The 21,417-nt window shown below is 36.0% G+C and overlaps 1 protein-coding gene across 2 annotated transcripts in view; it reads right to left on the bottom strand.

Annotated features, from left to right (window-relative positions):
* dpr10 (defective proboscis extension response 10) overlaps positions 1-21,417 on the bottom strand; it is a 799,057-nt gene that overhangs the window by 121,224 nt on the left and 656,416 nt on the right. For both annotated transcript variants that reach the window (XM_075304411.1, XM_075304412.1), the window contains one exon: positions 6,844-7,054. In XM_075304411.1, the coding sequence (XP_075160526.1) occupies positions 6,844-7,054 (211 nt within the window). The remainder of the gene's footprint in view (positions 1-6,843; positions 7,055-21,417) is intronic.

Raw genomic sequence — 21,417 nt, 5'->3', positions numbered from 1 at the left:
GTTTTTCATATGTTTCGATATAAACAAAATGTGTTTCGGGCACAATTTTTAAACACAATATATTTAAGTGCAAACATATAATGTTCCTAAACTAACACTAAATGTTTGGGACACATATGTTAATATGTTAGAACATATTATGTTTGGCTCATGAATGTTTCATAAAAATAATATGTGTGAATGTAAACATATATACATTTACAAATTTCGAGTAAACATATATATGTTGTAATATTTTATTTAGAGGGCAACAGAGAGAGTATAGAGAAAGAAATAGAGATGGAAACCGGGAGGGTTGACGAAAGAAATCAACATAACACATCGAGATAATCAAAAGGCCAAAAATTTGATATGCTTAAGTCTAAATATTATTTAATTTGAATATTAGAATGACTATTCGCAGTAAAGAGAAAACTGTAAATGCATTTAAAATAGTGTTAAATGCTAGTAAAAAATTGTTCACTCCTAAATAAATTTATGTGTATGTTTATTATAAAATTATTTATATATTTATGTTTGTGCTCGACTCCACGTCCTTCTTTCGTTAGAGTTTTTGGATTCCTTTCAAAATTTCAAACTTTTATATAAAACAGTTTTTTGTTACAAAATTGTTATTTATGCAATAAAAAATAATATTTTATCCAAAAGCTCAGTCCATTTCGTTTATATCAAGCACTGTTTCTGACTGTAAATCTTTAATAACCCACATTTCGAAGTTTCATTATAAAAATTTAATATAGTATAAATATAAATGTGTAAATTAAAAAAAAAAAATTGGTTCGGTCGGAGCAGGGATTGAACCCACGACCCTTTGCATGCAAGTCAGACATGCGAACCACTGTTCCACGTGGCCAACAAATGTATGTTTCTTGTATATAATGTTATGTTTGCATGGTCTCGTGGGCGCTGCAAACTATGCTATATAAATGTAACTCATAACGATAATTGTCTACTGGTGACTGTAACAGCCACGTAGCCCAGTGGTAGTGTGTTGGCTTACAAATTCCATGGTTCCCGGTTCGATTCTCCGTCAAGGCGAAAGGTAAAATTTTAAAAAATTATAAAATTGAATAATTTCTTCAACATTTTTTGTATCACAGAAAAAGGTGCCAAGAACTAAAAAATTTCGTGGAAGTGAAAATTATGTGAGGGAATGACCACAATATTCTTGGGGAGAAAATTCTTCCAAGCATATAATATTTTTGGGCTCAAAACGCTTCGAAACATATAATATGTTCACATGAAACAAACATATTAATGTTTCGGCAGTATCCAATAATATATGTGCTTCCTGCAAAATATGTTTGGAACACATGTTAGAGAAGCGATTTTTTTTTGAGGGTGTAGAAGAGAATTACAAACAATAAAAATGTAGTTAGCTCAGTACACATTCATGAGTGCTTATCGACTTACGTATATTTTATATTGTATATAATTAAATATTTGGGATGTAAATTCAAATTAATTAAAAGCATATGTTTTTATTTGTATTCCAACACAATTATATTTACAATATTTTGCTGCAAGCAAACAAATGTTTACAAACTGGAATTAACTATATGGGGCTTTAAACAAAGATATGCTTGCGATTTTTTGTTTGAACAAATTCTGAAAATATATATAATTGACGAAGAATATGTTTTTTGAGTATATGTTACAATGGCGATTTTTTTTAGGATGTACTTGTCTCATATTCACGTTCAAAATATTGAACGGTTGAGTACACGCAGAGAAGGAATATGATCACCTCAAACATGATTCAAGAGCAAAATGTTATTTTTATATGATTACCATGTTATGATTACAATGTTTGTCACTAAAATGTTATTTTCTCGTCAAATATAACCTGCTTGCCGAAATCAGATACATGATTTTCGAGAAAATAACATGGTTGCGAAAACCATGTTACATGGTCACCACCCAAAAATAACATTTTGCTCTTAAAACATGTTTGAGGTGATCATATTCCTTCTCTGGGTGTAGATATGAAAAAAAAAAATACAAGAAAGTTACTTTTGTTAAAATATAATATTTGCACAGTTTAAGAAAATGACTGAAGAGAAACACCCAGTAAGTATGTTCATATTGTCGCCTCTGTTTCAATTAAAACAACATGTATTTTAGTGGCAGCAGTGTGAATTTTTTAAATGCTAGGAATTGCAATGACAACGATGCTGATGATGATTATGGCAGTGATGATGAAAATGATGATGGGTTGCCTCACACCATCAACGCCGCATGTGAAACTTTTATGTGCACTGCGAAAAAGCGCATTCATTAAATTTACATAAATTTCATGGCGGAAACGTCATTAACCTTAAAATGCAAACCACTAGCATGACACTTGCTCAGCCCACATACGACAATGCTCATATGCACATGAGAGGGAAAAAGTTGCTCATACGCCTCAGTAACTTAAATTAACTTTTGTTTTTGGGGAACGCATCGTTAATGAGACTTCACGGTGTGCTCCTCTGTGCGACGTGCCATAACCCACTTAAGAGCCCTTTTTTTACATTTTTACCCATTCCTGACACAGAGTATGTGGCATTAATTTTTTTTTATTTCTTTTAAACGAACACAAAGTGGTAAAACCAACAGTGTTCAACATAGTAACTATTATCGCTCTGCATAGCTTTTTTGGGGACCTTTTCTTCTTTAGGCGAAGAATAGTCCTGGACGATAAACAAAACTTTACATAAACACACACCAATCAATTGAAGTGGGTCACATTAAATGAATGTAAGTTTTTATCCTGTTCTATCGTGATGATGTTTTCGAGCAGCATGCGATAAACCGCTAAACTTTATGATGCATCAGCACACAGCACGGACATTGTATAGTGACAGGCTGTAATAGCCACTAATGAATTAGTGATACAAGATAATCTACAAATATCAACTACAACATGTCCGCCCCAATTACACCTCTTGACCATATGAGATTAATGTACCTACTCGATGTATCCATCTACACGCAGAGAAGGAATATGATTAACTCAAACATGTTTCAAGAGCATAATATTATTTGTCCAACATTTTTGGTACATCTATGTTCTTTTCTTGGAAACTATGTATCTGATTTCTGCAAACATATTTATGTTTGGCAAGAAAATAATATTTTTGGGACAAATATGTTTCGTGCAGCATTGAACCAATTGTTTTTTTACCCACTAGCATAGGATGTTTGATGATAGGCATATAATAAGTATGTCATTGCATTTGTAGCAAATCAAAATTTCGATTTCCGATTATATAAAGTTCAGTTCATTGTGATACCACAGTGTTGAACTTCTCGCTTATCACCGAGTGATGCCCGATTCAACGTTATGATCAATGACAAGGGACCTCATTTTTGTAGCCGAGTACGAAAGGCGTTTCACATTGCAGTGAAACCACTTAGAGAAGCTTTGAAACACTCAGCAATGTCACCAGGATTACTGAGGAGGGAGATCAACCACTGAAAAACTTTATGGTGTTTGGTCGAAAATGGGTTTGAACCCACGACTCTATGTATGCAAGGCGGGCATGCTAACCATTGCAACACGTTGGCTCCCTTATATATTCTTGATCAGGGAGAAACTCTAAAACGAACTAAAGACGTCCGTCAGTCTGAGTATTGTAATCATACCACAGCCTTCAATAATATTCTACATTTCGGCATAGGTTCGTTTTTATACCCTCCACCATAGGATGGGGGGTATATTAACTTTGTCATTTCGTTTGTAACACATCGAAATATTGCTCTAAGACCCCATAAAGTATATATATTCTAGGTCGTAGTGAAAATCTGAGCCGATCGAGCCTGTCCGTCCGTCTGTTGAAATCACGCTAACTTCTGAACTTGAAATTTGGCACAAGTAGTTTTTATTGATGTAGATCGAATGGTAGTGCAAATGGGCCACTTTTACGTATAGCCCCCATATAAACCGATCCCAAATTTGGCTTGCGGGTCTTCTAAGAGAAGCAAATTTCCTCCGATCCGTCTGAAATTTGGTACATATATTTATAATTATATATAGGCCCCATAAAAACCGATCCCCAGATTTGGTTTGCGCAGCCTCCTCTCCGAGATGCCGTAAATAAGCTGGGTGTATCGTCTACAACCGTGCATCGAGCCAAAAAACGAGCCGGACTATCGACTTACAAGTAGGTAGTGACTCCAAATCGCGATGATAAACAAAATACGACGACCAAAGCGCGATCCCGGAGGCTGTACACGACGATGCTGGCGAAGTTTGACTGCGTGGTAATGGACAACGAAACCTACGTCAAAGCCGACTACAAGCAGCTTCCGGGACAGGAGTTTTATACGACAAAAGGAAGGGGAAAGCTAGCAGATATTTTCAAGCACATAAAACTGTCAAAGTTCGCAAAGAAATATCTGGTTTGGCAAGCCATCTGTACCTGTGGCTTGAAAAGCAGCATTTTCATAGCTTCCGGGACTGTCAACCAAGAAATTTACGTGAAAGAGTGTTTGAATAAACGTCTGCTGCCTTTCCTCAAGAAACACGGTTGTTCCGTACTGTTTTGGCCGGATGTGGCATCTTGCCATTACGGTAAAAAGGCCATGGAGTGGTACGCCGCCAACAACGTGCAGGTGGTTCCCAAGGACAAGAACCCTCCCAACACGCCAGAGCTCCGCCCAATTGAGAAATACTGGGCTATTGTCAAGCGGAACCTAAAGAAGACCAAAAAAACTGCTAAGGACGAGCAGCAGTTCAAGGCAAACTGGCTTTCTGCGGCGAAGAAGGTGGACAAGGTGGCTGTACAAAATCTGATGGCAGATGTCAAGCGTGAGGCCCGGCAATTCGGATTTGGAAAAGCGAAAGCCTAACTGAATATTTTTCCTGAATTGTATACTAATTGAACTTGAAAAAGAAATTTAATTTGATTTTTTAAATAAACGATTTCACCGATTTACACGCGTTTTCCCTTGACCAAATTTTGACCGTATCACCCTTTATATATAGCCCCCATATAAACTGGTCTCCACATTTGAACTCCGGAGCCTTTTGGAGAATCCAAATTCATCCGATCCGGTTGAAATTTGGTACATTGTGGTAGTATATGGTTTCTAATAACCATGCAAAAATTGATTTATATCGGTCCACAATTATATATAGCCCCCATATAAACCGATCCCCAGATTTGGCTTGCGGAGCCTCTAAGAGAAGCATATTTCATCCGATCTGACTGCAATTTGGTACATGGTGTTAGTATATGGTCTCTAACCGATCCCCAGATTTGGCTTGCGGAGCCTCTAAGAGAAGCATATTTCATCCGATCTGGATGCAATTTAGTACATGGTGTTAGTATATGAACAGTAGTAACCATGCAAAAATTAGTCCATATCGGTCCATAATTATATATAGCCGCCATATAAACTGGTCTCCAGATTTGACCTCCGGAGCCTTTTGGAGAAGCCAAATTCATCCGATCCGGTTGAAATTTGGTACGTGGTGTTGGTATATGGTCTTTAACAACCATGTCAAAATTGGTACATATCGGTCCATAATCATATGTAGCCCCCATATAAACCGATCCCCTGATTTGGTTTTGGAGCCTCTTGGAGCAGCAAATTTCATTTGATATATGGCCATCAGATAAATCGATGTCCAATCACACAAAAATTTGTCCATATCGGTTCATAATTGCATATAGTCGCTATATAAAGCGACCCCCATATTTCCATTCTGGCTCTCTAATTACCGCGCGAAAGTCCATATCGGTTGGTAATTATTTGTAGACTTACTTAACATAGGTGCTATATTATAAAATTGTTCGGTGTGACCCATCTTCGAACTCAACAAGCCTGCCAAAAATTCAGAACGTTAGGTTCTACTGCTATATTGCCTTAACCCTTATACTACGTTGGGTATTAGGTCGTATTTTTCATCACCGGATTTTTTACTGTTGGATTATAATTAAAAGTTCTTACTACTCAGCATGAATTCAGAATATGTCACCAATTCATGCACTGAGTGATAGAAATTTTTAATTATATTCGAACAGTAAGAAATGCGGTGATGGAAAATACGACATGGGTCATCAAATGACCCCAACGTTGTATAAGGGTTAAAATTGCACCTTTATCAAGAGTATATTTTGTGTTAAAAATCGATAGTTTAATATGTTAAAAATGGACTATACAGTTGATCAATTCAGCCCATATTCTAGTAAAACCTACTTTTCGCTCATATAAATAAACGTTGAATGGCCTGACATCCAGTACTTCGTTTTTCGTTGTTCGATTAAAACCCCCAATCGTATCTAATTTGTCGAAATATTTCTATTGTTACAAATATATGAATTGTTTTTCAAATTTTGTTTCGCCGGAGTCGGAGTTGAGCAAAATTTATAGGACTCCGGCTCCGACTCCAAAATCTTCAGACTTCGACTCCACAGCCCTGGTCGCAACCATGTTATTTTCTCGCAAATAATGTATCTGATTTCGGCAAGCATGTTTGGTGAAAAAGAACATTTTCCTACAAAATATTCCATTTTTCATTGTCCAATGATATTATTTGTTTTAGTTTTGTTTCTTCCGTTGCATTGAAATTCGCAGGGTAAGTTGGGAATTTTCTATGGCTTACATAAAGTGTTAAAACTTTCGGCGTGGTGCGGCAACTTCTCCATGCTCTATTTTTTTAAGAGCTTAACAAGAATGTCCGTGGTCGTAGATCGAGTTTCTGACTTTCATATGGCCAGTAAAATGTTTGGTATAGAAAAACATACACTCTATATGACATATATACTAAAACTTCTTGCAAAACATGCATTGCTTTATTGAAGGAAAGTGATATTCCTGTAAACGACACTATTTTCCCCAATTAGTACTTACCCACAATATTTAGATTTACGGAAAAACTTCGAACAGGTTGAGTCGATATTTGACATTCATAAACGCCGGCATCACGTTGTTGCGCCCATTTGATTTGTAATGTCCATTCGTCTATATCACGATGGTATGATGTCTGAAATCGCTGATCTGTCGTATAGGTGTATGTGCCGACCGTTAAAATGTGCAGATCTCTGTGTCGTATCCAAGCCACCTGAAAATCAAAAAATAAACAATGAGACAACGCAAACTAAACAAAAAGGATTATAATAATGATAATAAAAAATACGACTTTTTGTTGCTTTTCCAAAGTTAGAAAAGTCGACTTTGCGAATTTTTTCAAACTAGGAAAAAATCAAGTGGACTATTTGACTTTATCCAAATGTGAAAATTTTCTACTTTTGCCAAATGATTTTAAAACCACTCAAAAGTCGAATAGAGATTTTGAAGATTTCAAAAAGTCGATTTCAAGCATATCGGTCCAAATTGAGCCTTCAATTGCCATCCACTTCCCAGCAAAAGAGCTTCAAAAACGTTGTTTGGATCCATAACATGTGATTCGGAAGTAGTGTCAATTGGGATCATCTCCAATTAATTTTACATGGGCTTACTGTCATCCACAATCGAATTACTTGGGTTGCGGTAACACTTGCTGATGGAAAGTGTAAGTTAGTCTTTGTTCTATAGAAATAAAATTTTCTATAGAAATAAAATTTTGACAAAATTTTCTATAGAAATAAAATTTTGACAACATTTTCTACATAAATAAAATTTTGACAAACATATCTATAGAAATAAAATTTTGACAAAACTTTCTATAGTAATAAAATTTTGACAAAATTTTCTATAGAAATAAAATTTTGGTAGATTATTTTTTGGCGATATGGACCAATTTTTGTGTGATTGGCCATTGGCTATATATAATTATTATATTATAGACCGATATGGACCGATTTTTGCATGGATGTTAGCGGCCATATACTAGCGCAATGTACCAAATTTCAACCGAATCGAATGAATTTTGCTCCTCTAATAGGTTCCGGAGGACCGATATGGACCAATTTTTTCATGGTTCTTAGATACCATACACTAACACCACGTACCAAATTTCAACCGGATCGGATTAAATTTGCTCTTCCCAGAGGCTCCGGAGTTCAAATTTGGGGATCGGTTTATATGGGGGCTATATATAATTATTGACCGATATGGACCAATTTTTGCTTGGTTGTTATAGACCATATACTAACACCACATACCAAATTTCAACCGGTTCGGATGAATTTTGTTCCTCCAAGAGGCTCCGAAGGTCAAATCTGGTGGTCGGTTTATATGGGGGCTATACGTAAAAGTGGTCCGATATGGCCCATTTGCAATACCATCCGACCTACATCAATAACAACTACTTATGCCAAGTTTCAAGTCGATAGCTTGTTTCGTTCGGAAGTTAGCGTGACTAAGGAAGGAAAAGTCTGAGAAAAAGTCCCATCGTTTAGTATACCGATCGTCATAGAATTAAATTCTGAATCGATTTAGCGATGTCCGTCTGTCTGTCCGTCTGTCTGTCTGTTGGTGTATTTTTGTGTGCAAAGTACAGCTCGCAATTTTAGTCCGATTGTCCTAAAATTTGGTATAGGGTCCTGTTTCGGCTCAAAGACGATCCTTATTGATTTTGGAAAAAATCGGTTCAGATTTAGATATAGCTGCCATATATTGTTTTCACCGATCTGGTCATAATTGGCGTGTATATCAACCGATCTTCCTCAAATTCCGTACATCCGAATATTTTATGGGTGTCGCAAAATATCAGACAAATCGGTTCAGATTTAGATATAGCTCCCATATATAGCTTTCGCCCGATTTAGACTCATATGACCACAGAGGCCAAAGTTTACTACCGTTTACGTGAAATTTTGCATAAAGAGTAGAATTCACATTCTACCAATGCTTGGTAAATTTGATTGAAATCGGTTCAGATTTAGATATAGCTCCCATATATATCTTTCGTCCGATTTGCACTTATATGGCCTCAAAAGCCAGAGTTTTGCCGTGATTTAGTTAAAATTTTGCACAAGGAGTACGTTTAATAGTATCGGTATGAGTACCAAATTTGGTTGAAATCGGTTCAGATTTAGATATAGCTCCCATATATATCTTTCGCCCGATTAGCACGTATATGGCATCAAAAGCCAGAGTTTTGCCGTGATTTGCTTCAAATTTTGCACGAGAGGTACGTTTAATGGTATCGTTATGTGTGCCAAATTTGGTTAAAATCGGTTCAGATTTAGATATAGCTCCCATATACATCTTTCGTCCGAATTGGACTTACATGGCCTCAAAAGCCAGAGTTTTGCAGTGATTTCCTTCAAATTTTGACCGAGAGGTACGTTTAATGGTATCGTTATGTGTGCCAAATTTCGGTTCAGATTTAGATATAGCTCCCATATATATCTTTCGCCCAATTTGGACTTATATGGCCTCAAAAGCCATGACTTGCTTCAACTTTTGCACAAGGAGTACGTTTAACAGTATCGGTAAGTGTGCCAAATTTGGTTAAAATCGGTTCAGATTTAGATATAGCTCCCATATATATATTTCGCTCGATGTACACTCAAATGACCACGGGGGCCAGAGTTATACTCCCATTTACGTGAAATTTTGCAGAGATAGCAGAGTTATTATTCTAACTATACATGCCAAATTTAATCAATCGGTTCAGATTATATAGCTCCCATATATATGTACACCAGAGTTGGGACCCACACTTGACCACATATCTTGGCAAGATCTAACCAATATCCTTGTAAAATCGTCACTGCTGAGTAGCAAAAAGTGTAAATGTTACTCAAATTGTCCTATATCTCGTAAGTATCGTCTGGTAAATCATAAATGCTCTTTTGTACAATTGCATTAACATTTCTCTCGCTTCATATTTCCCATATTTTTTATTAACATTGTGTTTCATTCCAGGGCGTTAGCCGATTTCAATTTTAATTCTAGAGATTTTGTAGAAGTACAAAAAATTGTCTCCATTATAAGGATGTTATTTGTATCTGGAAATGCAAACCTTTATATAGCTCCCAGCAAATTTGAAGTAGTTGAGATGGTAACACAAATGTTGGTCTACATGGTGGTGAAGGGTATAATATAGTCGGCCCCGCCCGACTTTAGACTTTACTTACTTGTTTTTATTGGAAAAAATTATTTGCTTGTAGTTAATTTTTATCGAAATTTTCCACAGCTTAATGAAATCTTACTTTTTTAAGTATGTCTCAAAAATTTTATGAACTAAACGTGAGTATAAAGTTCAATGACCGTACACATAAATTCAATATGAACTAAAACAAAAAAAAATATTCGTACGATTCCCAAAAATAGTAAGAATGAACTACTGTATGGTTGAAATGGTCATGATTTGGCGCCAATGATTTTTTTCTTTACTTTTAGTTCATTTTTTCTTCTATGAAATGATGTAATTTCGTGAACTGCAGTTAAAAAGTACAACAGGGCAATAAAATTTCCTGGTTTTAACAACGCTTTGTGGAAATCTTAAAATGTGGAGTAAAATTTAGTTCAAATTTCGTGCGATAGAGAGAAGTTCACCAATGTGGTATCACAATGGACTGAATAGTCTAAGTGAGCCTGATACATCGGGCTGCCACCTAACTTAACCTAACCTAACCTTACGAGAAGAAGCAATTTTCATGATCAGTGCGCCTTCTACACCCTCAAGAAGTGAAATCGGTCTATATGGAGTCCTTACCAAATGGACCAATAAAAACTAAATCCGATAAAGGTTTTTGTGAGTCTAAACTACCAGTATATTTCAAATTTCAGGCAAATTGGATAAAAACTACGATTTCTATAAGCCCAAAAAGTAAAATAGGGAGATCAGTCTATATGGGGGCTATACCAAAACCGATACTTACCATTTTTGGCACACCTTTTGCGGTCCTAAAATACTTTCAGATTTCTAATTTCAGGCAAATTGTATAAAAACTACGGTTTATACAAGGCCAAAAAGTAAAATCGGGAGATCGATCTATATGGGGCCTATAAAAAAACATGGACCGATACTCACCATTTTCGGCACACCTCTTTATGGTTCTAAAATACCTCTAGGTTCCTAGGTTTCAGGCAAATTGGATAAAAACTGCGATTTCTATATTCTATATTATATGGGGACTATATCAAAACCTGGACCGTTATAGCCCATCTTGGAACTTGACCTGCCTGCAGACAAAAGACGAGCTTGTGCAAACTTTCAGCACGATTACTTCATTGAGACTGTAGCGTGATTACAATAGACTAACAGACAGCCAGATAGACCAGATAGGGATAGACGGACAGACGGACATGGTTATATCGTCTTAGAATTTCTCCTTGATCAAGAATATGTTATATACGTTATACAGTCGGAAATCGATATTTCGATGTGTTACAAACGGAATGACCAACTTTTTATACCCCCGTCACAATTCTATGGTGGTGGATATAAAAATTACATGGATGTGAAAAGTAGAAGTGTGCACGTGAGTAATATTTTACTCAAACTCACGCAAACTCACGATGGAAAAATCTTACTCACGCACACTCACGCACGATATTGTTTGGTAGGTCTCACGCACACTCACGAAAAGAAAACTTTTACTCACGCACGAAAATGTCGTGACTCACGAAAAATAACGTGACTCACGAAATGTGTCGTGACTCACGAATAATTTTATGAGTAATTTACCTGAGGGACGTATCTGAAATCATGAGCACGATTAAAATCGAGAGCGTTATTAAACTCTTAACATCCTAGATGTCATTAAAATTGCAAATGAATTTAACTTTTAAGCGTTTTATGTTGGAGAGCGGGATTATTTTCGTGAACGTAATTCGTTACTCACGCACACTCACGAAGATATTGTTTTCGTGACTAACGCTCACGTACGTCATTTTGGTTTGTTAATCACACTCACGCCGTTAACATGAGCGTGACTCACGTGTGAGTCACAACAATTTCGTGTCACATACCTCTAGTGAAACATCAACTGGCACTGGTTCAACTCCCAGCGAGGTTAAAATTTTTTAAATTGTATTTTTGTCGTTTTTTTTTAATTTTTTCTCAGGCCCATAAAGTATTTACATTGAAGGAAAATAATTTAGATATCACATCGAAAGAACTTCTTGTGATTTTAAAATTAAACCAATCAATAGAAGACTAATTGTGGATACATATTAAAAGTAATGCAGGGTCGATTTAGAAATAAAATATAATTTAGTTAACATTTCTCATAAAATAGTTTATCTTTTTCAGTGTATGTATGCTATCGGCATAAGTGTAGTAAGGCCGCTGGGGGGAAGCTTAGCCCCCTCCAGAAAAAATTAGCCCCCCCAGAATGTGAAAACCTATATATGATTTTCAATTATATATTGTTACTGTAGTATAGATAGGGGGGCTATAGCCCCCCTGGTTAAAAATGTCTAGATACGGCAATGCCTATCGGAGATATGATTAAAATATTAACATTAAATTCCTTTTACAATTTAAAGTCGAATTTGAAAGTTGTTCGTTTAACTACCAGTTGGTTGATTTTTCACAAACATCAAAAGTCGATTTTCAAATAAGCCTATTTTAGCTCTTGCTTACTTTTTTTAGAAAATACAAGTTTTTTTACAGTGTTAATGAAAGATTATATAGTTGTTGATGCGTCAGTTAGCACTTTGCATGTCTTCCCACTACAGCGTAGTTTACATAGACAAACTATGAGCCTTTTTTTATACCCTCCACCATAGGATAGGGGTATATTAATTTTGTCATTCCGTTTGTAACACATCGAAATATTACAATAAGACCCCATAAAGTATATATATTCTGGGTCGTGGTGAAATTCTGAGTCGATCTAAGTCCGTCCGTCCGTCCGTCTGTTGAAATCACGCTAACTTCAAGCTATCGACTTGAAACTTGGCACAAGTAGTTGTTATTGATGTAGGTCGGATGGTCTTGCAGATTTGGCTTGCGGATCCTCTGAGAGAAGCATATTTCATTCGATCCGGTATAAACCGATCCCCAGATTTAACTTGCGGAGCCTGTAAGAGAAGCAAATTTCATCCTATCCGGTTGAAATTTGGTACATGGTGTCAGTATATGGTCTCTAACAACCATGCCACAATTGGTCCATATCGGTCCATAATTACATATAAAGGAGCAAAATTCATCCGATCCGGTTGAAATTTGGTACATTTCGCTAGTGTGTGGCCGAGCCACCGTGGTGCAATGGTTAGCATTCCCGCCTTGCATACACAAGGTCGTGGGTTCGATTCCTGTTTCGACCTATCACCAAAAAGTTTTTCAGCGGTGGATTATCCCACATCAGTAATGCTGGTGACATTTCTGAGGGTTTCAAAGCTTTTCTAAGTGGTTTCACTGCAATGTGGATCGCCGTTCGGACTCGGCTATAAAAAGTAGGTCCCATGTTATTGTTATTGAGCTTAACATGGAATCGGGCAGCACTCAGTGATAAGAGAGAAGTTCACCAATGTGGTATCACAATGGACTGAATAGTCTAAGTGGGCTGCCACCTAACCAAACCTAACCTAACCTAGTATGTGGCCGATAACAACCATGCCAAAATTGGTCATTATCGATCTATATTATATATAGCCCCCACATAAACCGATCCCCAATCACAGAAAAATCACGATTGCCACTCGAGCCAAAAATAATCTACCAAAATTTGATTTCCATAGAAAATGTATTCATAAATTTATTTATTATTAAGAAGGTAGTGACTTCAAATCGCGATGATAAACAAAATACGACGGCCAAAGCGCGATCCCCAACGATGCTGATGAAGTTTGACTGCGTGGTAATGGACGACGAAACCTACGTCAAAGCCGACTACAAGCAGCTTCCGGGACAGGAGTTTTATACGGCAAAAGGAAGGGGAAAGGTAGCAGATATTTTCAAGCACATAAAACTGTCAAAGGTCGCAAAGAAATATCTGGTTTGGCAAGCCATCTGTACCAGTGGCTTGAAAAGCAGCATTCCGGGACTGTCAACCAAGAAATTTACGTGAAAGAGTGTTTGAATAAACGTCTGCTGCCTTTCCTGAAGAAACACGGTTGTTCCGTACTGTTTTGGCCGGATTTGGCATCGTGCCATTACGGTAAAAAGGCTTGGAGTGGTACGCCGCCAACAACGTGCAGGTGGTTCCCAAGGACAAGAACCCTCCCAACACGCCAGAGCTCCGCCCAATTGAGAAATACTGGGCTATTGTCAAGTGGAACCTAAAGAAGACCAAAAAACTGCTAAGGACGAGCAGCAGTTCAAGGCAAACTGGCTTTCTGCGGCGAAGAAGGTGGACAAGGTTGCTGTACAAAATCTGATGGCAGGTGTCAAGCGTGAGGCCCGGCAATTCGGATTTGGAAAAGCGAAAGCCTAACTGAATATTTTTCCTGAATTTTATACTAATTAAACTTGAAAAACAAATCTAATTTGATTTTTTAAATAAACGATTTCACCGATTTACACGGGTTTTCCCTTGACCAAATTTTGACCGTATCACCCCTTTTTTCTGGCTATAATTACCGCACAAAAGTTCATATCAGTTCGTAATTATTTCTACCCTATATATACCGGTCAAAAAAAGAATATATACATATTTAATCGACCTTTCTTTTGTCTACTATATATCACTCATGGACTAACTTACAATTTAGAAGATGATGTTAAGAAGTTTTAAGATGCCTTGCCATCGGCCACAACCCAAGTAATTTAATTGTGGATGACCGTCTTTAGTAGAAGTTGCAACGCAATGGTGGAGGGTACATAAGATTCGGCCTGGCCGAACTTACGGCCGTATATACTTGTTTGTTGTACGAAACCATTGACATTTGACAAAGTTTCTTTTCAAATTCAATTTCAGTGCAAACTTTGTACAAAATCAAAACAAACAAAAACTATTCATGTATTTAACTTTTTGGTGGTTCCTGCCAAGGAGAAGAAAAAAATATGAATAAACAACCACACGCAAACAGAACGAATGCCTTTTTGCGTATTTAAAAATGTTATTGGCAAAAAAAGGAGAGTTCATCTCATGGCTGGAGACGAATTGTAGTGGGAGACTAACATCAGCATTGTGCCCAATGCGAGTTTAGATCAAATGTGTGTATGTGTTTACAAATGGAATTTTGGCACAATTTCCTTTTTCAGTTTTCGTATTTGTTTGTATTTCCCTAAATTTTACTTTGCGATATACATAAATTATGATAGAGGAAAGGCCAAAGATTGGCAGCGAAGATGAAAGGAGTTCCAGCATAAATTGCTATCCTGAACTTATAACTCCCCAGCTTTATTTTTTTTTTACCAAAACGAATCATCAATTTTTAATGGATACCATGAATTTGATGAAATTGGCAATGAAGCACACTTTTAACCATGGCAAGGTATTCCTATGTCCTGGTAAAACATGCATGGAATGAAAAGTGAACATACATATATTTGTTGAAAGAAATCCAGAATATTCTTATATACAGGCATTCCATACTAAACAAGGGCAGTCGTTGATCAAATGTATGTGCATTTCCGGGTTTAACAAATACACGGATAAAATATTGATTTCACAGCAAAGATTATTGAACCTATAATTAAGGACACAAACATTTGTCGGTATTCAGGATATAACAATCATTCATTTGAATGTTAAAGCTCACCTGTATTGATATCAGACGTGGGCAGTGTTGCCAGTATTTTTCTGATACTTGCCCCCAAACTCGCCCCTAAAAATTACCAATACCCAATTAAAATTTCAAACAAATATCAACAATGAATTTTTGGCAAGTTTTAATGGAGAAAATTAATTAAATAGTCTGTGATATAGAAAATCAGTTATAATATAAATTAAAGTGAGTAAAGTAGAAAGTCGATCGGAGCCGACTATGTCATACCCTAAACCACTCCTATTGAAATAGTACACATATGCCCTTTGTGGGGTATGATCAGAGATGGTGTGTATCAAACTTTTTAAGGTTTGCGACTGTCGCAAAGTTGCAAACATCACATACACGTCGCAGGGACGGAAAATGCAGTACTATAGTACTTTTTTCAATACTTTTACACCCTGGTCAGTACCGTATAACTCCCGCAAATGATTTAGTACCTTTTGTGTAGACATTTTTGAACCGATATCAGATTTATGGTACACTAGTTTTGACAAAATATTTTAATATTTTGAGAAAAAGTCTTTAACAAAGTTACCAAAAACTACAAAAAAAAAAATATTTTGCAAAAATGTTGTCAACATTTTATTTCTACAGAAAATTTTGTCAATTTTTATACCCTCCATCATAGGATGGGGGTATATTAACTTTGTCATTCCGTTTGTAACACATCGAAATATTGCTCTAAGACCCCATAAAGTATATATATTTTGGGTCGTGGTGAAATTCTGAGTCGATCTGACCATGTCCATCCGTCCGTCCGTCTGTTGAAATCACGCTAACTTCCGAACGAAACAAGCTATCGACTTGAAACTTGGCACAAGTAGTTGTTATTGATGTAGGTCGGATGGTATTGCAAATGGGCCATATCGGTCCACTTTTACGTATAGCCTCCATTTGGCTTGTGATTGCTCTAAGAGAAGCAAATTTCATCCGATCCGGCTGAAATTTGGTACATGGTGTTAGTATATGGTCATCCGATCCTGCTGAAATTTGGTACATGGTGTTAGTATATGGTCTCTAACAACCATGTAAAAATTGGTCCATACCGATCCACTTTTACGTATAGCCCCCATATAAACGGACCCCCAAATTTGGCTTGCGATCGCTCTAAGAGAAACAAATTTCATCCGATCCGGCTGAAATTTGGTACATGGTGTTAGTATATGGTCTCTAACAACCATACAAAAATTGGTCCATATCGGTCCATAATTACGTATAGCCCCCATATAAACCGATCCCCCGATTTGGCTTGCGGAGCCTCTAAGAGAGACAAATTTCATCCGATCCGGCTGAAGTTTGGTACATGGTGTCAGCATATAATCTCTAACAATCATGCAAAAATTGGTCCACAGCGGTCCTTAATTATATATAGCCCCCATATCAACCGATCCACCGATTTGGCTTGCGGAGCCTCTAAGAGAAGAAAATTTCATCAGATCTGGCTGAAATTTGGTACATGGTGTTAGTATATGGTCTCTAATGACCATGCCAAAATTGGTCCACATCGGTCAATAATTATATATAGCCCCCATATAAACCGATCCACCGATTTGGCTTGCGGAGCCTCTTGGAAGACCAAAATTCATCTGATTCAGTTGAAATTTGTTAAGTGGTGTTAATATATGGCCTCAAATGCCCATGAAAAAATTGGTCGAAATCAGTCCATAATTATATATAGCCCCCATATAAACCGATCCCATGATTTGACCACCGGAGCCCCTTGGAAGAGCAAACTTCATCCGATTCGGTTGAAAATTGGTACGTGATGTTAGTATATGGTATCCAACGACCATGCAGGAATTGGTTCATATCAGTCCATAATTATATATAGCTCCCACATGAACCGATCCCCAGATTTGACTGGGGATCTGAGGAGTTAACAAACAACATTTTCTTTAAAATTCAGCCTAAAGGTGCTCTTCACAATAATCTTCCAATGGAATTTTTGTTGAAATTTAGTGAGAAGTACTTTTTCGCTCAAAAAATATATTTTTTGTACTTTCTTAAAAATTGTATTTTCCATCCCTGACACGTCGAAAATGTAGAAAATGTAGCAAACGTCGCAACATTGAAGTAGGTTTGGGAAATAACCCCTATTTCCTTATTTAAGAAAATTAAGGGTACATGTTTATGGGAGCTTCATCTCAATCTGAGCGGAAACGACACCTATAGTGTTAGTAGGACACTATATTGAGTATATAAAAAGAGGAAATCGCTCAATTAATGTGGCTAATGTAACTAAAATTGTGAAAATCGGGCACTATATGTAAGTCTGAATACGATCGGATAATATATCTAAATTTGAATTTGAATATATCAAAATTTTATTTTTTAAGAAAGTACAAAAAAAGGTATTTTTTTGAGCGAAAAAGTACTTTTCACCAAATTTCAACAAAAAATTCCCTTTGAAGATAATTGTCAAGAGCTCCTTTAGAATGAATTTTAATGAAAATAAAATTTTGTTTGTCAACTCCTCAATTTTATTCTTTTTTTAGTTGTATGTCCGCTTACAAATACTACCGTAGGTTGCCACAGTTGGTAGAATTCTACTGTTTGGTAGAATTCATGGTACTTCATAAATTTTCTATAGATAAACAGAAATTAATTTTTGACAAAATTTTCTGTAGAAATAAAATTTTGACAAAATTTTCTATAGAAATAAAATTTTGACAAAATTTTCTGTAGAAATAAAATTTTGACAAAATTTTCTATAGAAATAAAATATTGACAAAATTTTCTATAGAAATAAAATGTTGACAAAATTTTCTATAGAAATAAAATTTTGACAAAAATTTTCTATAGAAATAAAATTTTGACAAAACTTTCTATAAAAATAAAATTTTGACAAAATTTTTTATAGAAATAAAATTTTGAAAAAATTTCCTATAGAAATAAAATGTTGAAAATAAATAAAATAAAATTTTGACAAAACTTTCCAAAAGAAAAAAATGTTGACAACATTTTTTGAAGAAATAAAATTTTGATAAAACTTTCTGAAGGAATAAATTTTTGCAAAACATTTTTTTGGTAGTTTTTGGTAAGATTTTCTCCAAATGTTGTTAGATTATTTGTGTCTTAAGTTTCGACCGTGACCGTATTTTAGTACGCGATCGACAACTTCTGGGAAAGTGTTCGTTAGGAAGCGTAATATAGAATCGCTTGCTTTATTCGAATAAAACATTTCTGAAATTCAATAAAATCGTGTTTTTGACTATGGCTTTTACAAAATCGAGATTTTCTTCCCGCATGAACTTGTCTGTTTCGCCAAATTTGTAAAAGAGTATTAGCAAATAAGTTTGCTAAAGACTTTCTCAAAATATTAAAATATTTTGTCAACACTATTGTACCATAAATCTGATATCGGCTCAAAAATGGCTACACAAAAGGTACTAAATCATTCGCGGGGGTACTGCGTTACTGCATTTTCCATCCCTGTTCCAAACGTTTGGAAATACTTGCTTGCGTTTTCCAAAAATATGTAGAATATCCCGTATTAATATCTTCCTTTTAGTTTCGAAATTCTTTACTTCATTGGTTAAGAGTTCGTTGCTACTTGAGTTTCATATTGGAAACCTTACTGATATTACTTTTGAGTTTCTATGCTTTTAAAATATTGATGGTAGTGTTTTATAAACAAGACTACCATGTATGGTGGTATTCTGATGCCAAGAAGAGTAGGAAGATTGGCGTTGTTTTTTTCCAATTTGGGTGATAAGTTTTGCAGTGAATGGCGAATCTCAACATCTTTCGTTTGTTTGATTGATTTTACGCTAAAGGTTGTAAATGTTTTCCTTGCTAATGTGAGACAATTGCTGAGAGGTGTGTAATTTCAACATCCTCACAAGAACAAAAAACCTCTTCTTCCAAAAAGATAACAATGAGAAAAGGATATTAAGCGCTCTGCTGTCAAGTATCCAATTCATTAAATGTTTAAAATTTGTTTTTTTTTTTTAAGAAAATGCTTAACGAGCATATTTAGTTTGTTTCGCAAATTAATTTACAAGCTATTAAAAAAAAACAAGTATATACGGCCGTAAGTTCGTTAAAATTTTAACAAAATTTTCTATAGGAAAAAAATTGACAAAATTTTCTATAGAAATAAAATTTTGACAAAATTTTCTATAGAAATAAAATTTTGATAAAATTTTCTATAGAAATAAAATTTTGACAAAATTTTCTATAGAAATAAAATTTTGACAAAATTTTCTATAGAAATAAAATTCTGATAAAACTTTCTATAGAAAAAAAATTTTTGACTAAATTTTTTATAGAAATAAAGTTTTAACAAAATTTTTTATAGAAATAAAATTTTGATAAAATTTTCTATAGAAATAAAATTTTGAAAAAATTTTCTATAGAAATAAAATTTGGATAAAACTTTCTATAGAAATAAAATTTTGGTAGATAATTTTTTGTCTCGAGTGGCAACCGATATGGACCAATTTTTGTGTGATTAGGGATCGGCTATATATAACTATAGACCGATATGTACCACTTTTGGAATGGTTTTTAGCGGCCATATATTAACACCACGTTCAAATTTGAACCGGATCGCATGAATTTTGCTCTCCAAGAGGCTGCGGAGGTCAAATCTGGAGAACGGTTTATATAGAGGCTATATATAATTATGGACGATATGGACTAATTCTGGCATGGTTGTTAGAAACCATATACTAACACCATGTTCCAAATTTCAGTCGGATCGGATGAAATTTGCTTCTCTTAGAGGCTCCTCAAGGCAAATCTATAATTATGAACCTATGTGGACCAATTTGTGCATGTATGTTAGAGACCATATACTAACACCACGTTCCACATTTGAACCGGATCGCATGAATTTTGCTCCTCCAAGAGGCTCCGGAGGTCAAATCTGGAGAACAGTTTATATGGAGGATATATGTAATTATGGACCGATATGGACTAATTCTGGCACGGTTGTTAGGAACCATATAACATACTAACACCATGTTCCAAATTTCAGCCGGATCGGATGAAATTTGCTTCTTTTAGAGGCTCCGCAAGCCAAATCTGGGAATCGGTTTATATGAGGGCTATCTATAATTATGAACCTATATGGACCAATTTGTGCATGGATGTCAACCGAATCGGATGAATTTTGCTCATCAATGAGGCTCCGCAAGCCAAATCTGGGGATCGGTTTATATGTGGGCTATATATAATTATGGACCGATATGGACCAGTTTTTGCATGGTTGTTAGAGACCATATACTAACACCATGTACCTAATTGCAACCGGATCGGATGTATTTTGCTCCTCCAAGAGGCTCCGCAAACCAAATCTGAGCGTCGGTTTATATGGGGGCTATATGTAAAAGTGGTCCGATATGACACATTTGCATTACCATCCGACCTACATCAATACCAACTACTTGTGCCAAGTTTCACTTCGATAGCTTGTTTCGTTCGGAAGTTAGCGTGATTTCAACAGACGGACGGACGGACGAACATGACATACAATCGGAATGACAAAGTTAATATATCCCCCATCCTATGCACGCAGAGAAGGAATATGATCACCTCAGCCATGTTTCGACAGCAAATTGTTATTTTTGGACGGTGACCATGTAGCTTTTTTGTCGCAAAAATGTTGTGTTCTCGGCAAACATATACATGGTTGCCGAAGTCTGACGTAGGCTTTTTGAGAAAATAACATGGTTGCCGCAAGGGAGCCACCGTGGTGCAATGGTTAGCATGCCCGCCTTGCATACACAAGGTCGTGGGTTCGATTCCTGCTACGACCGAACACCAAGAAATTTTTCAGCGGTGGATTATCCCACCTCAGTAATGCTGGTGACATTTCTGAGGGTTTCAAAGCTTCTCTAAGTGGTTTCACTGGAATGTGGAACG

This window comes from Haematobia irritans, chromosome 4 (assembly GCF_050003625.1).
Source record: "Haematobia irritans isolate KBUSLIRL chromosome 4, ASM5000362v1, whole genome shotgun sequence".
In the NCBI taxonomy this organism is placed as follows: Eukaryota; Metazoa; Arthropoda; class Insecta; order Diptera; family Muscidae; genus Haematobia; species Haematobia irritans.
This window is presented reverse-complemented; position numbering and strand designations above follow the sequence as displayed.